The 25,533-nt window shown below is 46.5% G+C and overlaps 1 protein-coding gene across 1 annotated transcript; it reads left to right on the top strand.

Moving 5' to 3' along the window:
• The first annotated feature begins 5,667 nt into the window (after nt 1–5,667).
• Nucleotides 5,668–25,049, top strand: NPBWR2 (neuropeptides B and W receptor 2). The gene is made up of 2 exons (XM_068262338.1): nt 5,668–5,754; nt 23,317–25,049. The coding sequence occupies exon 2, from the start codon at nt 23,567–23,569 to the stop codon at nt 24,560–24,562; it is 996 nt and encodes a 331-aa protein (XP_068118439.1). The 5' UTR covers nt 5,668–5,754; nt 23,317–23,566; the 3' UTR covers nt 24,563–25,049.
• The last annotated feature ends 484 nt before the right edge of the window (nt 25,050–25,533 follow it).

Below are 25,533 nucleotides of genomic sequence, written 5' to 3'. Positions count from 1 at the left end.
ATGGGAGTCATGGTGGAAACACTTTTTATGGCTGGGGGGGGGGGATCCTGGTGGCCACCCTCTTATGTATTAACATGTTGGTGCACAAGTTCCCTTTAAGGACAACGCCTGACTCACATTTTGGCAGAAACAGAAAAAAAAACCCCGCTTCTTCAGAGTCTCGTATTGATTCTAAACTTGTTCTATAAAGCCAACTGAGACACAGATGCATGTCAAATCAAAATCATGCAGATATCTCTCTTGCCATCCATTAATAGTATCGTAGAAAACCAAATAAGGTACTAAGAAAATACAAGGGACAATGGACCAATGGCTGGTAAGATGTTCTTGATCTGTCCCCCACGAGGAGATGGACTGGGCCAAAATCGTCTGATTTTTACCACCTACTGCCATGTGTTTACCACGCACTAGTTATGTTCTGCCTAATTGTGTTTTTTGTTGGTTTTTTTTGTGGGAAAAATGCTGCATAATGAGGGACACTTTACATAATTGTGTTTGGAGAGAAAAAAGCCTAATATAGTTGATTGGTGCGCACACTGATGATGAATTATGTGTTTTGGGGGTAACATGCTGCCTAATTGTCATTTGAAATTTGGTCACAGACAGTGTAAATCGGAAAAAATGGCTCAACCAGCTCCTGCAAAAGCCCCGGCGGGGTTAATGACTATTCCCCTTCCAGAACACCATGGACTTGGGTGTAAGATGTAAGTCTCTTGACAGTGCCCAAATTACCGCCTTAGCGCTGTTGCCATAATTCAGAATACGGCCTATGGCGCCGCCTGGTGCACTTTAAATCCTTTTCCCAGGCACAGATAAAGCAAATGGACTTTGGCCTCAATTCACTAAGCTTAACTCCTGTCTTTAATCACTCTTCTGAGCTGTTTTACAGTTATCACAATTATATCACCATGGTGGGTTAATTGTTGAGTGACTGATAAAGAGTGGCTGTACCTTTAAATCTTCTAATTTGTGTTAAAAAGAGTTGCAGAGTCTATTTCTAGTTTTGTTAGTCCCAGTTTGGGGGCCGTTACATTTTAATTTTACTTTCTTGTTTTATTGGTTTTTATAGCACATGGAATTATCATAATGTCGGTTCCATACTATACAAAAGTCTAGCTAGTAAATCCACTGTATTAGCTAGGAATGACTCTGTTTTAGTGCTGTTTCTTTTTTCTGTCCTTCTTTTATTAATTTAGTTTAGTATTTATATAGCGACCCCATATTCCGCAGCGCTGTACAGAGTATATTGTCTTGTCACTAACTGTCCCCCGGAGGGGCTCACAATCTAGTCCCTACCATAGTCATATATGTCTATGTATGTATCGTGTAGTGCATGTATCATAGTCTAGGGCCAATTTAAGAGGAAGCCAATTAACTTATCTATACGTTTTTGGGATGTGGGAGGAAACCAGAGTGTCTGGAGGAAACCCACACAGACACGGGGAGAACATACAAATTCCTTGCAGATGTTGACCTGGCCTAGATTCGAACCGGGGACCCAGCGCTGCAAGGCCAGAGTGCTAACCACTACGCCACCGTGCTGCCTCTTTTATCTATATTATTCTAAAAAATGTGCATAGATAGAAGCTGTTATTTTAATATGCCAATATGGCTCTTATTTTCCGCAATAAAAAGATTTGAAAAACAAAACAAGTACTGGGGGCACATCTTGCTATCTAACTTGTGGAGGGGATCTGCCAAATACTGGGGGAACATCTGGCTATCTATACTGGGGAGAGGGGCTTCCTAATACAGGAGGAACATCTGGCTATCTATACTGTGGAGGAGGGCTACCTAATACTGGGGGCACATCTGGCTATCTATACTGGGGAGGGGGACTACCTATTACTGGAAGTACTGTACATCTGGCTATCTATACTGGGGAGAGGGGCTTCCTAATACAGGAGGAACACCTGGCCATCTATACTGTGGAGGAGGGCTACCTAATACTGGGGGCACATCTGGCTATCTATACTGGGGAGGGGGACTACCTATTACTGGAAGTACTGTACTTCTGGCTATCTATACTAGGGAGAGGGGCTTCCTAATACAGGGGGAACATCTGGCTATCTATACTGTGGAGGAGAGCTACCTAATACTGGGGGCACAGCTGGCTATCTATACTGGGAAGGGGGACTACCTAATACTGGAAGTACATCTGGCTTTCTATACTGGGGAGAGGGGCTTCCTAATACCGGGGGGGGGGGGCATCTGGCTATCTATACTGTGGAGGAGGGCTACCTAATACTGGGGGCACATCTGGCTATCTATACTGGGGAGGGGGACTACCTATTACTGGAAGTACTGTACATCTGGCTATCTATACTAGGGAGAGGGGCTTCCTAATACAGGGGGAACATCTGGCTATCTATACTGTGGAGGAGAGCTACCTAATACTGGGGGCACAGCTGGCTATCTATACTGGGAAGGGGGACTACCTAATACTGGAAGTACATCTGGCTTTCTATACTGGGGAGAGGGGCTTCCTAATACCGGGGGGGGGGGGCATCTGGCTATCTATACTGTGGAGGAGGGCTACCTAATACTGGGGGCACATCTGGCTATCTATACTGGGGAGGGGGACTACCTAATACTGGGGGCACACCTGGCTACCTATGCTGGGGAGGGGGGCTGTCTCATATTGGGGTCACATCTGGCTATCAATACTGGGGAGTAGGGGGGCTGTCTAATACTGGGGGAGCACATCTGGCTACCTATATTGGGGAGGGGGGCTACCTAATACTGGGGCACATCTGGCCCCCTTTATGGTAGAGAAATAAAAAATGGCACGGGTCCCTGATATGTAAACCAGATAAACTATATTAATTAAGTAATATGAATTCACATACTTGCTTGATTGCTTGCAAAAAATCAGTATATTAAAACCAGCTAAAAATTCAGCTGGAGCAGCAGCACCTAGTGAACATGTTAAAGACTATAACCAGAACGATCTAAGCTAAGCCGGCATTGCACACACCAACACCCTTGCACACTGACACATGGGGTCAGCCATACACACTTTTCCAACTGCATAAGCAGTGAGTTTGTGTTATAGACTGCAACTCCCCATAGGGGGCATAAAGTCCAACCAGCACAGCAGCGATAAATGGCAGAGTAGGCTACCTAATACTGGGAGCATATCTGGCTACCTATGCTGGGGAGGGGGGATACCTAATACTAAGGGCACATCTTACTATCTATACTGGGGAGGGGGTTGCCTAAAACTGGGGGCACATCTGGCTATCTATACTGGGGAGGGGGCTGCCTAATACTGGGGGCACATCTGGCTATCTACACTGGGGAGGGGGCTGCCTAATACTGGGGGCACATCTGGCTATCTATACTGGGGGGGGGGGTTACCTAATACTGGGGAGGGGTGTTACCTAATACTGGGGCACATCTGACTATAATAGGGAGTGGGCTGCCTAGTACTGGGGGCATATCTGGCTACCTATGCTGGGGAGGGGGGATACCTAATACTAGGGGCACATCTGGCTATCTATACTGGGGAGGGGGCTGCCTAGTACTGGGGCATATCTGGCTACCTGTGCTGGGGAGAGGGCTGCCTAGTACTGTGAGCATATCTGGCTACCTATGCTGGGGAGGGGGGATACCTAATACTGGGGGCACTTCTGGCCATCTATACTGGGGAGGGGGCTGCCTAGTACTGGAGGCATATCTGGCTACCTATGCTGGGGAGGGGAATACCTAACATTGGGGGCACATCTGGCTATCTATACTGGGGGGCTACCTAATACTGGGGAGGGGTGTTACCTAATACTGGGGCACATCTGACTATCTATACAGGTGAGGGGGGGCTACCTAATACTGGGTGACACATCTGGCTACCTATACTGGGGAGGGGGAATACCTAACATTGGGGGCACATCTGGCTATCTATACTGGGGGGCTACCTAATACTGGGGAGGGGTGTTACCTAATACTGGGGCACATCTGACTATCTATACTGCGGAGTGGGCTGCCTAGTACTGGGGGCATATCTGGCTACCTATGCTGGGGAGGGGGGATACCTAATACTAGGGGCACATCTGGCTATCTATACTGGGGAGGGGGCTGCCTAGTACTGGGGCATATCTGGCTACCTGTGCTGGGGAGGGGGCTGCCTAGTACTGTGAGCATATCTGGCTACCTATGCTGGGGAGGGGGGATACCTAATACTGGGGGCACTTCTGGCTATCTATACTGGGGAGGGGGCTGCCTGGTACTGGAGGCATATCTGGCTACCTATGCTGGGGAGGGAGAGTACCTAACATTGGGGGCACATTTGGCTATCTATACTGGGGGGCTACCTACCGTAATACTGGGGAGGGGTGCAGTGGCGTAGCTAAGGATCTGTGGGCCCCGATGCAAGTTTTACAATGGGCCCCCCCCCCAAGCACTCTATACGTAACAATTGATACGGCGCACCAAAACCTGCCAAGGGCAACTACAGTGTCAGAGGTGCAAGAAAAGGATGGGAAACAGTTTGTTAAGGATTACCACTATTCAAAGTATCTATTGAAGTTATTATTATGAGCACAGGACCAATAGAAAGCTAATACTGTAGTTGAGGGAGGGCCCTTCAGGGCCCCTCTGGCTCAAGGGCCCCGATGCGGTCGCTACCTCTGCAACCCCTATTGCTACGCCCCTGGAGGGGTGTTACCTAATACTGGGGCACATCTGACCATCTATACAGGTGAGGGGGGGCTACCTAATACTGGGGGACACATCTGGCTACCTATACTGGGGAGGGGTGTTACCTAATACTGGGGCACATCTGACTATCTATACAGGGGAGGGGGAGGGGGGCTACCTAATACTGGGGAGGGGTGTTACCTAATACTGGGGCAAATCTGACTATCTATACTGGGAAGGGGGGCTACCTAATACTGGGGCACATCTGACTATCTATACTGGGGAGGTGGGCTTCTAATACTGGGGGCATATTTGCCTATCTAACCTGGAGAGCCTGGTGACCTAACCTGTTGGCCTAATAATGGGGACACATCTAGCTATCTTACTCGGGGAGGGGGCTACTTAATATTGGGGGTACATCTGGCCATCAAACCTGGGGAGGCTGCTACCTAATACTGGGGGCACATCTGGCTACCTATACTGGGGAAGGGTGTTACCTAATACTGGGGCACACCTGACTTTACTGGGGAGGGGGCTACCTAATACAGGGGGCACATCTGGCTACCTATACTGGGGAAGGGTGTTACCTAATACTGGGGCACACCTGACTTTACTGGGGAGGGGGCTACCTAATACAGGGGGCACATCTGGCTACCTATACTGGGGAAAGGTGTTACCTAATACTGATGCACACCTGACTATACTGGGGAGGGGGCTACCTAATACAGGGGGCACATCTGGCTATCAAACCTGGGGAGGCTGCTACCTAATAATGGGGGCACATCTGCTACCTACTCTGAGGCAGACACAATTGGGGGGAGGGGGGACTTTGGAATCTCATGGAGAGCCTTGTCCTGACACTGGTCAAATTACAGTAAATAGCTTCACACCTCTCTCATGCACTCCTATAGACAAGAGGTTGAAAGAAAAGTATTGGGAGCCAGAGATCCTCTTTTCCTGCTTATCAGCCATAAGTGATTACGGTCTCTGTATGAAAGAGGGGCTTCCAGCAGCCTGAGACGTCAGCAGAACAATGAGAGACCCTCCTCCTCCCCGCCTGAACTCTTGTAGATGCGAGCGGAGGGCAGACAGCGCACACTGGAGCACACAGCATGCAAGGTAAGCAACAGACTGGGGTCTTCACGGAGTTTGGGTGGGAGTACATCATGGCACACTGAGGGGTACAAAGAGATTGCTGGATGTGTGGGGGCTGCAAAACTGAAGCCAAACTAATGACAGCGTCAGAAATAGAGTATCAGAAATATTCTCTCCTCGGGATGAATTTAGCGTATTATGTCCCTGGAAATATCTGTTCCTGCTTGTGTAAAATCCTGGGTTTCAGCTGTGCCCAAATGTGACATTAAATCTGCATCTTTAGTAAAAAAAAAAGTGCTGGATAAGTTTAGTTACTCCAGCCAGTCAATATAACACTCTGACAGTAAGTTGCTCAATGTATAGCATCAAAGCTGCCAGCCTAACGTATACAATAAGAGCTACCAGCCTATATTGTATAGAATCAAAAGGTACCAACTTTACTATACAGTATATAAACTACTAGCCTAATGTACGCAATCAGAGCTGCCAGCCTCATGTACACAATCAGAGCTGCCAGACTAATGTCTGGAATCAGAGATACCAGCCTAATGTATAGACTCCAAGCTGACAGCCTAATGTATGGAACCAGAGCTGCCAGCCTAATGTATAGAATCAGAGCTGCAAGCCTAATGTATAGAATAAGAGCTGCCAGCCTAATGTATAGAATCAGAGCTGCCAGCCCAATGTATAGAATCAGAGTCGTCAGCCTAATGTATAGAAGCCTAGCTGCCAGTCTAATGTATGGAATCAGAGCTGCCAGCCTAATGTATAGAATCAGAGCTGCCAGCCAAATGCATAGAATCAGAGATACCAGCCTAATGTAAAGACTCCGAGCTGCCAGCCTAATATATGTAATCAGAGCTGCAAGCCTAATGTATGGAACCAGAGCTGCCAGCCTAATGTATAGAATCAGAGCTGCAAGCCTAATGTATAGAATAAGAGCTGCCAGCCTAATGTATAGAATCAGAGCTGCCAGCCCAATGTATAGAATCAGAGTCGTCAGCCTAATGTATAGAAGCCTAGCTGCCAGTCTAATGTATGGAATCAGAGCTGCCAGCCTAATGTATAGAATCAGAGCTGCCAGCCAAATGCATAGAATCAGAGATACCAGCCTAATGTAAAGACTCCGAGCTGACAGCCTAATATATGGAATCAGAGCTGCCAGGCCAATGTAAAGAATCAGAGCTGCCAGCCTAATGTATAGAATCAGAGCTGCCAGCCTAATGTATAGAATCAGAGCTGCAAGCCCAATGTATAGAATCAGAGCTGCCAGCACAATATATAGAATCAGAGTTGTCAGCCTAATGTATAGAAGCCTAGCTGACAGTCTAATGTATGAAATCAGAGATGCCAGCCTAATGTATAGAATCAGAGCTGCCAGCCTAATATATGTAATCAGAGCTGCCAGCCTAATGTATAGAATCAGAGCTGCCAGCCCAATGTATAGAATCAGAGTTGTCAGCCTAATGTATAGAAGCCTAGCTGCCAGTCTAATGTATGGAATCAGAGCTGCCAGCCTAATGTATAGAATCAGAGATACCAGCCTAATGTATAGAATCAGAGCTGCCAGCCTAATATATAGAATCAAAGCAACCAGCCTAATGTATAGAATAGAAGCTCCCAGTCTAATGTATAGAAGGGATACCAGTCAAATGTATAGAATCAAAGTTTTCAGCCTAACGGATAGAATCCTAGCTGCCAGCCTAATGTAGAGAACCAGAGCTGCCAACCTAACGTACAGAATCAGAGCTGCCAGTCTAATGTATAGAATCAGAGCTGCCAGTCTAATGTATAGAATTTGAGCTACCAGCCTAATGTATAGAATCAGAGCTGCCAGTCTAATGTATAGAATTTGAGCTACCAGCCTAATGTATAGAATCAGAGCTGCCAGCCTAATGTATAGAATCAGAGCTGCCAATCTACTGTATAGAATTTGAGCTACCAGCCTAATGTATAGAATCAGAGATGCCATCCTAATTTATAGAATCAGAGCTGCCAACCTAACGTACAGAATCAGAGCTACCAGCCTAATGTATAGAATCAGAGCTGCCAGTCTATTGTATAGAATTTGAGCTACCAGCCTAATGTATAGAATCAGAGATGCCAGCGTGATGTATGGAATCAGAGATGCCAGCCTGATGTATGGAATCAGAGATTACAGTCTAATGTATAGAATCAGAGCTGCCAGCCTAATGTATAGAATCAGAGCTGTCCGCCTAATGTATAGAATCAGAGATGCCAGCCTAATGTATAGAATCAGGGCTGCCAGCCTAATGTATAGAATCAGGGCTGCCAGCCTAATGTATAGAATCAGAGCTGCCAGCCTAATGTATAGAATCAGAGCTGTCCGCCTAATGTATAGAATCAGAGATGCCAGCCTAATGTATGGAATCAGAGATGCCAGCCTAATGTATGGAATCAGAGATGCCAGCCTAATGTATAGAATCTGAGCTACCAGCCTAATGTATAGAATCAGAGCTGTCAGCCTAATGTATAGAGTCCTAGCTGCCAGCCTAATGTATGAAATCAGAGATGCCAGCCTAATGTATGGAATCAGAGATGCCAGCCTAATGTATAGAATCAGAGCTACCAGCCTAATGTATAGAATAACAGCTACTAATCTATCATACATGATCATAGCTATCAGTCTAATGTAGAGAAAGACAGCTATCAGTCCAATGTATTGAATTGGAGCTTCCAGCCTCAAATAAAGAATAAGAGCTGTGATCTTCAGCTATTATAGATTAAGAACTATACTATAGAGCTAATATTGAGTAAGGATTATAATATAGAGCTAATATAGAATAAACTATATTATTCTATATCAGGGCGTATACAGTGCAGGGCAGTACAACAGAGGTGGGTGTATACAGTGCAGGGCAGTACAGCAGAGTTTGGTGTACAGTATAGGGCGGTACAGAGCAGAGGTGGATGTACAGTACACGGCAGCACAGCAGAGGTGAGTGTACAGTACAGGGCAGCACAGCAGAGGAGAGTGTAAAGTACAGGGCAGTACAGCAGAGGGTGTACAGTACAGGGCAGTACAGCAGAGGTGGGTATACATTACAGGGCAGTACAGCAGAGGGTGTACAGTACAGGGGAGTACAGCAAAGGTGGGTGTACAGTACAGGGCAGCACAGCAGAGGTGAGTGTACAGTACAGGGCAGTACAGTGGAGGTGGGTGTACAGTATAGGGCAGTACAGCAGAGGAGGGTGTACAGTACAGCAGAGGTGGGTATACAGTACAGGGCAGTACAGCAGAGGGTGTACAGAACAGGGCAGTACAGCAGAGGTGGGTGTAAAGTACAGAGCAGTACAGCAGAGGTGGGTGTACAGTACAGGGCAGTACAGCAGATGTGGGTGTACAGTACAGGGCAGTACAGCAGATGTGGGTGTACAGTACAGGGCAGTACAGCAGAGGAGGGTGTGCAGTACAGGGCGGTACAGCAGAGGTGGGTGTACAGTATAGGGCGGTACAGAGCAGAGGTGGGTGTACAGTACAGCACAGCAGAGGTGGGCGTACAGTACAGGGCAGCACAGCAGAGGTGGGTGTACAGTACAGGGCAGTACAGCAGATGTGGGTGTACAGTACAGGGCAGTACAGCAGAGGAGGGTGTGCAGTACAGGGCGGTACAGCAGAGTTTGGTGTACAGTATAGGGCGGTACAGAGCAGAGGTGGATGTACAGTACACGGCAGCACAGCAGAGGTGAGTGTACAGTACAGGGCAGCACAGCAGAGGAGAGTGTAAAGTACAGGGCAGTACAGCAGAGGGTGTACAGTACAGGGCAGTACAGCAGAGGTGGGTATACATTACAGGGCAGTACAGCAGAGGGTGTACAGTACAGGGGAGTACAGCAAAGGTGGGTGTACAGTACAGGGCAGCACAGCAGAGGTGGGTGTACAGTACAGGGCAGTACAGTGGAGGTGGGTGTACAGTATAGGGCAGTACAGCAGAGGAGGGTGTACAGTACAGCAGAGGTGGGTATACAGTACAGGGCAGTACAGCAGAGGGTGTACAGAACAGGGCAGTACAGCAGAGGTGGGTGTAAAGTACAGAGCAGTACAGCAGAGGTTGGTGTACAGTACAGGGCAGTACAGCAGATGTGGGTGTACAGTACAGGGCAGTACAGCAGATGTGGGTGTACAGTACAGGGCAGTACAGCAGAGGAGGGTGTGCAGTACAGGGCGGTACAGCAGAGGTGGGTGTACAGTATAGGGCGGTACAGAGCAGAGGTGGGTATACAGTACAGCACAGCAGAGGTGGGTGTACAGTACAGGGCAGCACAGCAGAGGTGGGTGTACAGTACAGGGCAGTACAACAGTATAGTGATGAAAGGTCAACATTTCTTTGTGTGGGAGACAAGTAAAACAGCAGCTCGATCAGTGAAACATTATATATGATTTAAACTTCACAGGCAGATTTTTACAGTGCAGTACAGCAGAGGTGAGTGTATAGGACAGGGCAGTACAGAGCAGAGGTGGATGTGCAGTACAGGGCAGTACAGTAGAGGTGGGTTTACAATAAAGGCCAGTACAGCAGAGGTGGGTGTACAGTACAGGGCAGTACAGAGCAGAGGTGGATGTACAGTACAGGGCAGTACAGTAAAGGTGGGTGTACAGTACAGGGCAGTACAGAGCAGAGGTGGATGTACAGTACAGGGCAGTACAGCAGAGGTGGGTGTACAGTACAGGGCAGTACAGAGCAGAGGTGGATGTACAGTACAGGGCAGTAAAACACAGGAGGGTGTACAGTATAGGGTGGTACAGAGCAGAGGTGGGTGAACAGTACAGGGCAGCACAGCAGAGGTGGGTGTACAGTACAGGACAGTACAACACAGGAGGGTGTACAGTATAGGGTGGTACAGAGCAGAGGTGGTTGAACAGTACAGCAGAGGAGGGTGTACAGTACAGGGCGGTACAGCAGAGGCGGGTGTACAGTACAGGGCGGTACAGCAGATGTGGGTGTACAGTACAGGGAAGTACAGCAGAGGAGGGTGTGCAGTACAGGGCGGTACAGCAGAGGAGGGTGTACAGTATAGGGTGGTACAGAGCAGAGGTGGGTGAACAGTACAGGGCAGTACAGCAGAGATGGGTGTACAGTACAGGACAGTAAAACACAGGAGGGTGTACAGTAACAACAACAGTATAGTGATGAAAGGTCAACATTTCTTTGTGTGGGAGACAAGTAAAACAGCAGCTCGATCAGTGAAACATTATATATGATTTAAACTTCACAGACAGATTTTTACAGTGCAGTACAGCAGAGGTGAGTGTATAGGACAGGGCAGTACAGAGCAGAGGTGGATGTACAGTACAGGGCAGTACAGTAGAGGTGGGTTCACAATATAGGGCAGTACAGCAGAGGTGGGTGTACAGTACAGGGCAGTACAGAGCAGAGGTGGATGTACAGTACAGGGCAGTACAGTAAAGGTGGGTGTACAATATAGGGCAGTACAGCAGAGGTGGGTGTACAGTACAGGGCAGTACAGTAGAGGTGGATGTACAGTACAGGGCAGTACAGCAGAGATGGGTGTACAGTACAGGGCGGTACAGCAGAAGAGGGTGTTCAGTACAGGGCGGTACAGCAGAGGAGGGTGTACAGTACAGGGCGGTACAGCAGAGGAGGGTGTACAGTATAGGGTGGTACAGAGCAGAGGTGGGTGAACAGTACAGGGCAGTACAGCAGAGATGGGTGTACAGTACAGGACAGTAAAACACAGGAGGGTGTACAGTATAGGGTGGTACAGAGCAGAGGTGGGTGAACAGTACAGGGCAGCACAGCAGAGGTGGGTGTACAGTACAGGACAGTACAACACAGGAGGGTGTACAGTATAGGGTGGTACAGAGCAGAGGTGGTTGAACAGTACAGCAGAGGAGGGTGTACAGTACAGGGCGGTACAGCAGAGGCGGGTGTACAGTACAGGGCGGTACAGCAGAGGAGGGTGTACAGTATAGGGTGGTACAGAGCAGAGGTGGGTGAACAGTACAGGGCAGTACAGCAGAGATGGGTGTACAGTACAGGACAGTAAAACACAGGAGGGTGTACAGTATAGGGTGGTACAGAGCAGAGGTGGGTGAACAGTACAGGGCAGCACAGCAGAGGTGGGTGTACAGTACAGGACAGTACAACACAGGAGGGTGTACAGTATAGGGTGGTACAGAGCAGAGGTGGGTGAACAGTACAGGGCAGCACAGCAGAGGTGGGTGTACAGTACAGGACAGTACAACACAGGAGGGTGTACAGTATAGGGTGGTACAGAGCAGAGGTGGTTGAACAGTACAGCAGAGGAGGGTGTACAGTACAGGGCGGTACAGCAGAGGTGGGTGTACAGTACAGGGCGGTACAGCAGAGGAGGGTGTACAGTATAGGGTGGTACAGAGCAGAGGTGGGTGAACAGTACAGGGCAGTACAGCAGAGATGGGTGTACAGTACAGGACAGTAAAAGACAGGAGGGTGTACAGTATAGGGTGGTACAGAGCAGAGGTGGGTGAACAGTACAGGGCAGCACAGCAGAGGTGGGTGTACAGTACAGGACAGTACAACACAGGAGGGTGTACAGTATAGGGTGGTACAGAGCAGAGGTGGGTGAACAGTACAGGGCAGCACAGCAGAGGTGGGTGTACAGTACAGGACAGTACAACACAGGAGGGTGTACTGTATAGGGTGGTACAGAGCAGAGGTGGGTGAACAGTACAGGGCAGCACAGCAGAGGTGGGTGTACAGTACAGGACAGTACAACACAGGAGGGTGTACAGTATAGGGTGGTACAGAGCAGAGGTGGTTGAACAGTACAGCAGAGGAGGGTGTACCTCTGGGTACGGTGACAGGAAAAATTGCATCCATTGTGCGTTCCAGCCCTAATCATGAAAGAAGGAGTTACGGTCGCCTAGAAAGTTCTATTTAGGATTAGTGCTACGTATGCAAACATTTATCTTATAAATAATATCTGGTAAGTTAAGACACTTTCTGACAGCAAACCCTGCCAAATTCTGATGATTAACTAATAAAGCCAATGCCACAGTGATCAATGCTGAGATCAAACATACCTCCCAATTTGCCCGGGACTGTCCGGAGTTGTGTCCCGGCATGCTCCCCCTGTCCTGTACTCCCCCCAGCTCAGTTTATGCAGAGTATCAGGTGCAGAGGTAGCCGTGCTTATCTTATCTCTTCCACCTGAGGGATGTACATCCATCCCTTTTACTGCCTCTGGCTCTAGTGCCCGGCATCTAAAGCAGTAGGACTAAAAGCAAGAGGTGAAAAGAAAGGATGGACACACACAGGGCTAACCGCTAGCTACAAGCGAAACAAGCGGTGGCCTGGGGCCTCACCCCCTGCAGGGGCCTCGGGCTCGTCTGCCCCGTGTTTCCCTTCCTCCCATCTCCCCGTTCAGACCTGCAGATCAGCACAGCAACCGGGGACAGGCCTGGAGGTCAGCGTGGGACCCAGCGGGCAGAACGGTGCAACGTAAGTATCCCTAACCGACTTCATATGCGGAAGTGACATCACTCATCACTTCCTGCATTTGAAGTGTCTTGTGCAGCTGCTTACTGTGCGTCACTCTGTCCTACGCGGAACTGAGGTCTGTCTCTGCTCGCTGCACTAATCTGCAGGTCTGTGCCGGGGGAAGGGGCACCCTACCTACCTACCCCCTGACACACTGTTACCTACCTTCCTAAACACACACTGCTACTAGTGTTGCTCGGATACCCCCAATCAAGGACTCGAATAAATCCGGCCACAGCAGTCCCAAAATCCGGATAAGCCGCGATTCGGATTTGAAACTGACTGACGAATTCAATTCGGATTTTATCCGTGAGTGTCTGTAAAATCCGTGATCACGGATTAGACTTTAAAGTTAATAGCAAAGCCCCCATACATGCTACAATCACCAAAATTGCAAGGTATATAAAGGTGATCAGTGGTTATACTTTCAATTTTTCAAAAAAGACCTTATAGTTTTTGAGAAAATCGAATTTAAAGTTTCCAATGAAAAAGTATTGGTGATTAAACACCGCCAAAACCCGCCGACTTTAGCAGTTAATAGCAAAGCCCCCTTACATGCTATAAACACCAAATCTCCAGGATATGTTAAGTAGAACAGTGGGAACAAGAAGACCTTATAGTTTTTGAGATAATGGGCTCAATTCTGGTAGCATTTAGTAGATAATTTCCTCATGGAATTCGATTTACCTCATGAGGGAAATCAACTTTTGAATTCTGGTAGTTTAACCTATTTTGGTTCCTGGACGTAGAAACTACGTCCAGGAACCATGCGCGCTCCCGCGGCCACTCGCACGCGTGCACGCGCGCTCCCGGCCCGCGGTTCGTTAGCCAGGCAATCAGTGAATCGGGCTATGGTGCCTGATCACTGATTCCTCTCCCCCGCTGAAAAAGCGACAGCTTCTCTCGGAAGCTTCGCTTTTTCTGGCTGTAACGTACCCCATGCGTCGCTCTAAGCGTGTGTTACACATACAGTGACATCATGTAAACAAACTCATGGCCGCCATCTTGTGGCCAAAAAGTAAAACTACAACTAAAAGTAAAAAAAATAAAATTCAAACACACATTTACATTATAAATCACTTGATTACATCCCACCCTCCCAAAACTACCTAAATAAAATGTTTAATATTAAAAAAACAAAAAACATTACAATAAAAAAAAAAAAACGTGTAACGATCGGTGTAACACAGAGAGGATCTGATTATTGGTGATCTGCAGTATCACCAAAAATACAGATATATACCTGATTATTGATGATCTGCAGAATCACCGATAATCAGATAGATTACTAACCTCTGGACACCTGAGTGATATGAGTGTTTGGTGCAACAGTAATACTTAGAGGACAATACCTGGAGAACAGGTACAAAGGCAGTAAGGAATACTGCACTAGAGAACAAGAACCTAACCGTAGCCTGAGAATCTCCCAAAGGGAGGAGTCAGGCTGGGAGTAGGAAGGACCAGAGCGTGAGTGACACCAATAGGAGGATGTCACTGACTGGTCTGTGAACTATCTCTTAACAGGGGAGATAGCTCTCGAGGTCGGGCAAGCCAGGTCGGCAACACACGGACAGATAAAGTACAAAGACAGGAGGCTGATTCGGTAATCCTAAAGCACGCAGGGTTTGGCAACAGAGTATCAGATATAGCGAAGTACCGAATCAGTGATCAGAAGAGTGGTCAGGAAAGCAGAAGGTCATAACCGATAATAACAATGCCTGGTCTTGGGTGTAAGCTCCGTGATAATCAACACCCTGGAACTAGTCTGAAGTATAACAGAATAGTAACACAGATTCTGACAAAAAGGTCTGAGTGCTTCCACGTAGTGATCGCAACGGCAGACAACCAGTGAATGACCAGCACCCAGTATATATAGCACAGCGCTCTCCAGCGCCTCCCCTAAGTGCTGGACCAATGGGAACTGTTAGAAGGGGGCCAAAAGGCCCCCAGAGTGACTTTCAGACGCGCCCCTACACTTGGCAACATTTTAACTAGCAGTGAGTTCGTCTCGCCTAAAAATAAAAACAAAGACTGGCTTAATGCTTCTCTGCCTAGTGGAAACCATAAATGTGGCCGTTGTAAATGGTGTGATAGGCTGATAACTCAGAAAAATATTCGAGTAGGGAGAGAATGGTTACATGTGAAGGAGTTCTTTACTTGTCAGACAGAGTTTGTTGTTTACGTTTTGATCTGCCCTTGTAGTCGATTCTACATTGGGCAGACAACTAGACCTATGAAGATAAGATTTGGAGAGCACATTGGTTCAATCAAATCGGGAAAAGGCTGTAAACGATTGATTGACCATATGAGAAATGATCACAGCACTGAAAGATTCAATTTAAGGTTCGCAGCTCTGGAGAAACAAGATGTACCCCGGAGAGGGGGTGATAGGGAGAGGTTACTACTGAGAAGGGAGACGAGATTAATCTTGAGGATGGAAGCAATGGGGCCATTAGGATTGAACGATAAAACTGAACTGTCCTGTATGTTAGATCCCTAGGAAAACTATATGTTCACAGATAGACTGCATGTAATGATTTGCTATGTGCCAAGTGGGGGTATTATTTATTGGGGAAATAAGATATTTATTGATGAATTACCTAATTGTTGGTTAACTGTGGGTTACCTGTGGTGAGTGTGGGATGGGGGAACGCATAATTTGTCCCCGTTAGGAAGCGACACTCCAGACTGTGGGAAACAAATGTCTATATGTCTGGTAGAGGGTAAGAATAGAGGGGGAGGGAGGAGTAGAGGAAAAAGATAATTTTTGGGTACCATTATAAGTGGCCCCTGTTTCCTTGCCCCCACTCTTTTTGCATCAGTCGCATGGTTTTATTGGAGACATAGATGCGTACCCCATCCTACACGAACCAACAACTCTGCCATTTGCCCAGATGTATGTTAAAAGGCCATATAAAAATACATGATTTTAATTACACAGTCACTTGATAGTCACGTTTGAGTCACCCTTTCCCGTTGCCTAGACGCACAGGCGCACATTTAGGACCCTATTCGTCCATTTTGCCGTTTAATCGGCGGTTTTTGCGCGGCGAGGTAGCAACGCGGTGGCGGTAGGAAGCGCAGGTGCCTTTTTTGAGCACTGGCTCCCTTTGCCACCCGATACGCCGGCCTGCTGTTATGCCGCGAGAGCGGGCATAAACCTCTGGGACGAAGTTTAGGAGATGGGCGGAGTTATTGTCTCCGCCCTGTTGTCCTTTCAAGTTGGCGTCTGTGTATCTAAGGCAACAGGTACTCACGAGGAGGAAGTGATACAACCGGAAAAGGCGGGGCTAGTTCCCCGACTTAACTCCGGAAGCTCACGGAATCCTCTTTCAGTGGCACGTAGCGTGACCAAGCGTCAGGAGACGCAAAACGGCCGTCGCTCGCCACCTCTGGGCCTGCCACCCACCTCCTTCCCACTGACCCACTACAGCACGGACACATAAGAACTGTCACTATTGTCCGTCACTTCACTTTTGGCCATGCATGTTGAAGCGACTTGTTGTACATTGAATTGCTGCACTGTCACCCATGTGGAAATAAAGCCTTGGATGGAAGGTGCACGCTTCTGTGATCTTCTTGCTATTGATTGAACTGTTCCTTCTTACCCTTTGCGGAGCACACATCCAGTGACAGGTGTTTTTAGTCGCAAGCATAGCCACAGTGGCCAGTGGAGCCGTTGCCTGTGTTTACTACCTGTGTTTTTCACTCAGTATGGGATGTGCCACACCATAACACTTTTTTCTATCCTGCCATAGAACTGTTAGAATCGTCAGCTGACCGGCTTGATCAGCTGACTCCCTTCTGGGTGTCATAAAAGTTCTGCCTCTCAGCGCGCGCGCGCGCGTCCTTCTGAACCTGTATGGACTATCAGTCCCAGCCACACCAGACATGTGTTGTGTACCACCCGCCGCGCTGGACGCGGAACCAGCCGCACCGCTATCAGGGCATGCGGCGGTTTCTCCGCGTTTGGCCATACTAGCAGATGTAGGCCTATGCGTGCAAACCGCCGCGTTAGATGCGGAATCAGCCGCCTTGTTCTGAGCACACGCGGAGGCTTTTCCGCGTTTTCTCACAACATGTAAATATTTACCTAAGGGTCTAAACTTTTGAAATATCAATGTAAAGATGAAATACTTCTATATTTTTTTTATTTTAAACTTGTAAATAGTGATAGATGCAAAACGGAAAAAATGCACCTTTATTTCCAAATAAAATATTGTCGCCATACATTGTGATAGGGACATAATTTTAACGCTGTAATAACCGGGACATATGGGCAAATACAATACGTGAGTTTTAATTATGGAGGCATGTATTATTTTAAAACTATAATGGCTGAAAACTGAGAAATAATTAATTTTTTCCGTTTTTTTCTTATTCTTCCTGTTAAAATACATTTACAGTAAAGTGGCTCTTAGCAAAATGTACCCCCCAAAGAAAGCCTAATTGGTGGCGGAAAAAACAAGATATAGATCAGTTCATTGTGATAAGTAGTGATAAAGTTATAGGCTAATGAATGGGAGGTGAACATTTCTCAAGTGAAAAAGATGGAACGCGAATGGGTTAAGTAAAGTTTTACCTCATGTAATTTCATGAGGTAATTCATGTGGTAATTTTCTACTAAAAATGTGTGGTATTTAGTAGTGAAATACCTCACACTTGAATTCTGAAGTGAAATAAGGTGCGTGTTTGCATGTCTTTTACCTCACATAATTTGACCTACCTCTACACATGATAAATGCAGTGTTGTGATAGAATTGTGATATCTGCCACATAACATGGCGCCTTTTCAGCTTGCTCTGTGTTCAGGTTCCCCATATTTTGTTGAAATAAGTAAAAGTGAACTGACCAACGAATCCCCCTCACGACCCCCCCCCCCCTCCCCCCGCTTCCATTTTAATTTAAAAAAGAAAAAGTGCTCCAAACCCTGTACAATCCTTCATCTGCCGCGCCCCCCTCAACATTGCCATTCCCCAACCTCTGGTTGGAAAAAAAGTAAAAATGCTCCAAACCACAGCCTCTATTTTTAAAAAAATTAAGTAAAACTGCGGCAAACACCGATTTCCCCCCACCTCCTCCGGTTAGAAGTGCTCAAGGCCCCCCCCCCCCCCCCCCCCCCAGCAGCCTCTAAAAGTAAAAGTGGTGTAACCCACCTTCCAGACCCCCAGCGTCTAAAAAGTAAAAGTACTCACACCCCAAGTCTCTAAAAGTGCTGACCCCTCCCCCAGCCTCTAAAAGTGCTCCGACCCCCCCCCCATCCAGCCTCTAAAGGTAAATGAGCTGGATTTTTTTTTTATAATGGATGCCTATAAATTTACTTTTCATAGGTTGCTACATAATCAAATACACCTTCCCTCAAAAAAAAAAAAAATCTTCCAAAGACTATCCTAACTTATGGAAGACAATTAAAGACATTACTTATTTGCTGCAGGCTTACCACTGAAATACCACATGTTTTACCTCACTCTATGCATTTACCACATGTTTTACCACATGTTTGGAAATGGAGAAAAATCTTTCAGAATTGATAAAAGAAGAGGAAAATACCTCATGAGGTATTTTACCTACAAAAAAATATTTACCTCACATAGCTACCAGAATTGAGCCCAATGAATTTTAAAGGTTCAAAGGAAAATGTAAATGCAGTAAATGACAGAATGTATTTACCACATTTACATGTATTCTTTTTTCCTTTGAAATTTCCTTTGAACCTTTAAAATCGATTATCTCAAAAACTATAAGGTCTTTTTGGAAAAAAAATTGTCCCCTTGTTCCCACTGCTCTACTTAACATATCCTGCAGATTTGGTATTTACAGTATATCATGTAAGGGGGCTTTGCTATTAAACGCTAAAGCCAGCAGCTTTTCAGCTTATAATCACAGATATATTTTGCGTGATCATGGCGTGATCACTGGCTGAATACGTGAAATAACGGCCGCATTCGTGATTGAATTCCGTGATCGATTCCCGAACACGGATTTGGATCACGATTTCGGATAGTGAAAAAATGCTGATTAATCACGGCTATGCCGTGATCACGGATTGTATCTGAGCAACACTAACTGCTACCTACCTAAACCCTCACACTGCCTCCTACCTACCTAAACTCACACATTGCTACCTACCTACCTAAAACCCCACACACTGCTACCTACCTACCAACCCACCCACACACTGCTGCCTACCTAAACCCACTCACTGCTACATACCTACCCACCCATTGCTACCTACCTACCCACCCACCGCTAACTACACCAACACATTGCTACATACCTAACCAAACCCACACACTACCTGCCTAAAACTCCACACACTGCTACCTAGCCACCCACCCACTGCCCGGGGACAACCTACTACCTATACTGGGGCACCTTACTACCTATACTGGGGGCACCTTACCACCTATACTGGAACCACCTTACTACGTATACTGGAGACACTTACCACCTATACTGGGGGGCACCTTACCACCTATACTGGGGGCACCTTAACACCTATACTGGTGGCACCTTACTACCTATACTGGGGTCACTTTATTACCTATATTGGGGGCACCTATAGCAGGCTACCTATACTGGGGGCACATCTAACCGCAATCCTAGAGAAGGGGCTTTTTACGGGACATCTGGCCACCTATACTGGGGGTGGGGTTGGTACCTACATCTGGTCTGGCTATATAGTGGTGGCTCCACCCACATTGTGTCATGGCCACACCTGCTGCTACCTCAGGTGGGGGGGAGGGGCAAAAACATTAGCTGCATCCCTGGAGGCACATCCCTAGACTCTAGTGGAGGAAGTGAGAGAAGCAATGCAACTACTGTGCCCGATAAACTGCATAAACTGAGCTGGGGAGCACAGGACAGGGGGCCACTAACACTGCCAGGAAGCCATAAGACATGAAGGAAATTGTATGGGGGGGATAGGGAGCCCTAGACCACCAGGGAAGCCATATGGCAGCTACAAGCAATTAGCAGCTATAGACGGTAAGGTTTATAGCTACTATTTAGCCAGTCAAGACAAGACAAGACAAGACAAATACCATTTATATCGCGCTTTCTCCTGGCGGACTCAAGGCGCCAGAGCTGCAGCCACTAGGGCGTGCTCTATAGGCAGTAGCAGTGTTAGGGAGACTTGCCCAAGGTCTCCTGCTGAATAGGTGCTGGCTTACTGAACAGGCAGAGCCGAGATTCGAACCCTGGTCTACTGTGTCAGAGGCAGAGCCCCATTACACCATCCAACCACCAGTGGGTGGATGGCACCCTCTCAAACTGCTAGGTTTCAGATTGTAGTACGCTTCGCCCACACTTTGCAGCCATTCTCAATGCTTCAATGCTTTATGCTGTAGAGAGTGCTGTGATTGGAGAACTTTGCTACGAGGTTTCCTGCTGGGTCCCCTAAATGACACCAACACCGCATTATGTACACGATGCATAACGCAATGCCCCAGTGTGAAACTAGCCAGGCCATTCAGAGCCTGAGACCCACTGTGCCACGCATTGGGATGAATGGAAACCTACATCTCAATGCGTGTGGCAAAAAGGCGTACAAGGACTGGCACTACGGCAGCGTGCAATTAATATTATATCATGAATCAGTGGATAATGCAATTCCTGGGTATGTCGCAAACGTCCGTTTCGCTTTACAGCGTCTTCAGAGGCAGTGTGGCAAACGCGGCTATCCGTTTCCGGGTCTTATAGCAGGGGAAGAAACACTTCCGGTTCACTGCGCCGCATAACGCGTACGTAATTACGCATGCCGTCACTGACGTACGCATGCAAGCGCACTGGCGTCAGTGGCGGACACACCCTTGGCAGGAATAAAAAGCGTCGTATCGCGTACGTGACTATGCATACAGCCACTGACGTACGCATGGAGGCGCAATGCGTCAATGGAAGTTGCGTACCATGTATTGGGTTGCTTTCCCAGATCTTGGTTCAGCACTCCCAATACATGGCCACCAGGTGGCATAACAAACGGGTGTGTGCTAATATACAGCATAAAAAATAGGGAATAAACGTGTAGCATAAGGGGACATATTTCAACCTAGCTAACAGTAGGCGGAAGGCGTGCCGTTACCACCTCCACCATGCCCCACAACCTCTTCTGACCACCACGGGTATGTGCTAAACATCTGATGGAATGTTAATGTACTTTTACCTATTGAAAGAGCCATTAGAAATAAAGCTCTTTTTACACCAGTGATGCAGTGCCGGACCTATGTATTTCTACCCATTGAATACATCTCAATGCATTTACCATCAATTGCATAAGCAATCTAAGTTTCCGAGATGCTGTGTGCAGCTTCTAGGGTCATTTGCATTCCCAATTCTGTACCTACCTTCGGGCTAAAAACACAGTGACGGGAACTGATGCAAAACACTTTTTTTGCTCTGTAACAAAAATAAGTGTTTAGTATCGGCAAAACAAGATTGTCGACAGCCAGCCGTTCGAACTGGCCCTAACCTTACTTGCTGTGGCGTGGTCTGTATAGGAGTAAAAGCAATCAATGTGGGTGCCCGCATCTATAGAAATGTCGGCATTGAGGGGTAATTTGGGCCACCAATAAATAGCGAGCGCTGGTACAGGTAGGTAATGTGCAGGGGTGGTTAGGGTTAAGAGTCGGGTAAGTAGTGTGTGCAGGGGCTGGGTTTAGGGTTAAGTATCAGGCATGTAGTTTGGGGGGGGGGGGAATTAGGCGTCAGGTAAATAGTTTGTGCGGGGGGGGTTAGGTTCGGGGTAGGGTTCTGTGTGAGAGTAGGGTTGGGTTTAGCCATAGTAAAATATCAGTATTTAATACCGATATTTTACTATCGAGATTACTGGGCACCAAAATTTCCATGCATCTTTTATTCGATATATGCTTCTCAGAGATCACAGCTACCACACATGAGGCAGGTGACATATAAGATAGCCTGGTCTATTTAGGCTAAGACAAGACAAACATTAGTTTAAAAAACTAACATTAACATAGTTTGAAAAACAAACATTGGGCAAACAGTACCTACAGTGAAATATGGTGGAGGTTTATTGATGTTTTGGGGTTGTTTTGCTGCCTCTGGCACTGGGTGCCTTGAATTGTGCAAGGCACCAATGTCAGAAAGCTGAGTTTCCAGCAGGACAATGACCCAAAACATGCGTCAAAACGCACCCAGAAATTAATACCAACAAAGTGCTGGGGAGTTCAGAAGTGGCCAGCAATGGGTCCAGACCTAAATCCCATTGAACACCTGTGGCTAGATCTTAAAATTGCTGTTGGGAAAAGGCGACCATCCAATAAGAGAGACCTGGAGCAGTTTGCAAAGGAAGAGTGGTCCAAAATTCCGGGTGAGAAGTGTAAGAAGCTTATTGATGGTTATAGGAAGCAACTGATTTCAGTTATTTTTTCCAAAGGGTGTGCAACCAAATATTAAGTTAAGGATGCCAATCATTTTGTCCAGCCCATTTTTGGAGTTTTGGTTCAGTTTCTCTTTAAGTCCAATTTGCTTTTTTCTCTCCGCTTTGTTCCAATACACACAAAGGTGAAAAACCGTGTATAGCAAAATGTGTTACTGCAATACTTCTCTGTGAGAAATACTTTATTTTCTGGAAATAATTCTGGGGCGCCAACAATTTTGGCAATGACTGTATCTGCAGCTTTTTCTGGACCAATTTCTGGCCCTTTTGAAGCATTTTTACTTTAATGTTAGTGATCTTTACAGTGATTGCAACTTGTGATTTCCTTTTGGGGGGTTCTGGGTTGTAAAATTGCTGCAGGGTCACTTTGTACGAGCGATTGAAAAGCAATTTTGCAGCGTTTCTATACTGTGTATTGACGAGAAATGGCTCTGAAAAAGGTGCAGGTCCCATGATTGCGATTTTGGGAAATCCTATTCACTCCTGTGGAATCACCTCTGTTGACTTAGCCTAGATGTTTCGGAATCACCGGTGATTTCAATGACGGGTTAAAACAGTCCTACTTAGATGTTAATACTTTATAAATCACTAAAAATAATAATAGTATAACAGAACTAATAATAATAATAAATGATTTCTTATTTGTTCACTCCTCTCATCTAAAAAAAACTATTTCTCTTTCAGAAAATGAACCAACTGGGACTCTGAGGAAACCTTACTGATACCTCTTCAAGCTTCCAGTCAGTTTTTCAGTTGGAGAAGTCTTCGAGTGGCTTTACTTGGTGGCATTGGCTTGATATGGACATCTGGCATTTATATCTTGGAACCACCAGGTGGCTTTGCAGCAAAGCTAGGACATGTAGCTCAGCACATACTGGAGAGCCTTACCCATCATTTCCCATTTATCTTTTGTGGAAATTTAGGGCAGCAAGCCATGGAGAACGTGTCTTTGTTGACCCCTCCTAATGCTTCCTATGACCCTTCACGCCTTAGCAGCTATTATGAAAATTCTAAAACTGAGTTTGGAAATAGTGAGTTGTCTCAAAACTTCTACATTATTCCTCCCGTCATCTACTCGGTGATCTGTGTGGTGGGATTGACTGGGAACACAGCGGTCATCTACGTCATTCTTAAAGCACCCAAGATGAAGACCGTTACCAATCTCTTCATCCTCAACCTTGCCATTGCAGATGACTTGTTCACCCTTGTACTACCCCTCAACATTGCTGAGATGCTTCTTCATTATTGGCCCTTTGGAGTTGTCCTTTGCAAAATTATTGTCTCCATTGATTACTACAACATCTTCTCTAGCATCTTTTTCTTGTCCGTAATGAGTATTGACCGATACCTCGTTGTTCTGTCAACCGTAAGGTCCAAGAGGATGCCCTACCGTACCTATCGAGCAGCCAAAATTGTCAGCCTCCTCATCTGGATGTTGGTCATCATTATTGTCTTACCTTTCACGGTTTCTGCTGGTGTCTACATGGACAGTCTGCAAATTAAGAGCTGTGTATTAAACTTCCCCAGTCCAGAAAAGTTATGGTTTAAGGCGAGTCGCATCTACACTTTAATATTGGGATTTGCTATCCCGGTTTCCACCATTTGCATCTTGTACATGGTCATGTTGTCCAAGCTACGGAATATGAGGCTAAATTCAAATGGCAAGGCCTTAGACAAGGCCAAGAAAAGAGTCACCATCATGGTCTTTGTTGTTGTGGCAGTTTGTCTTTTCTGTTGGACTCCTTATCACCTGGCCACCATCGTGTCATTGACCACAGATTTACAGGAGAATTCCATAGTCTTTGGCATCTCTTACTTCATTGCAAGCTTGAGCTATGCCAACTCTTGTCTCAACCCATTGCTCTACGCCTTCCTAGATGACAGCTTCAGGAAGAGCTTTCGAAAAATGCTTGAATGTCGAGCAACTTGAGTTTTTTTTTACCAACGTGTAAATAAAGGTCAACACCAGGACAACCTTCGAATCTGAGTTTCATACGAGAGTGTCAACAAGGGACAGCCACTATGACGAGAATCAAATCTTTCCTTTCCATTGGATGATACCTGGCAAACCCCTCTAAGAACTGCAGAGACTTTCAGTTTCAGAATAACAGTATGGAATTGTGGCACCTGTTTAGGACAAAACTCATATCTGAAGACTGATTTGGAGTGTCTGGCAATATAGCCTATATATTGCAGTTAGTATTCCATTGTACATAAGATGCTCTGAATGGTGTTTTTTCCAGCCGTTGGCCTGAGGTGGTTGTTTTTGTGGCTTTTATTTTAAGTCGGCTCTGCTCGCCTGAGGGATATTATGGACAATTCAATTCTGAGAACAGCAAACTCTCTTTTTCTCACATTCTATAGATGTAATATTTGTGTAGAAACTAATCTTCACAGCATTTCAGTTTTTGTATGTGTCAGGCTAAGCCTGCTAATAAAATTGTCTTTATTTACATAAAAAATGGTGTGTTTCCTACTCTTCCCACCTGTGAAAAGATGACGGGCTAAGAGCAGGAGGAGATGAAAGCAAACCCGAAGTGAAAATAAACTTATGTGGTAAATAATTGTATCTGCAGACCTTTCATCTCAATGTTGTATCACGCTGGTATGCAGGAAGTAGATCAAATGACCTCGGTAAAAAAAAGGAGTAAACAAAAGAAGAATAGGAACCCAAATATATTGTAGCATGTCAAAATACGTGGAGTAGGTGTTATACTGTACTAGAAAAAGGTTCTCACAAACCTGGGTTGCTGGGCAGCAACCACCTTCAGCGCGTGTGGGGATCACCCATCTCACATTCAGACTGGTCTCTCGAAGGTATGGTCGCTCTCTCTATAGAATATATCTCTCGCTCTTTCTATAGAAATAGAGACTACTGTCTGCTCTCCACAGGAGGGTGAC

Source organism: Hyperolius riggenbachi, chromosome 12 (assembly GCF_040937935.1).
Source record: "Hyperolius riggenbachi isolate aHypRig1 chromosome 12, aHypRig1.pri, whole genome shotgun sequence".
Lineage (NCBI taxonomy): Eukaryota > Metazoa > Chordata > Amphibia > Anura > Hyperoliidae > Hyperolius > Hyperolius riggenbachi.
This window is presented reverse-complemented; position numbering and strand designations above follow the sequence as displayed.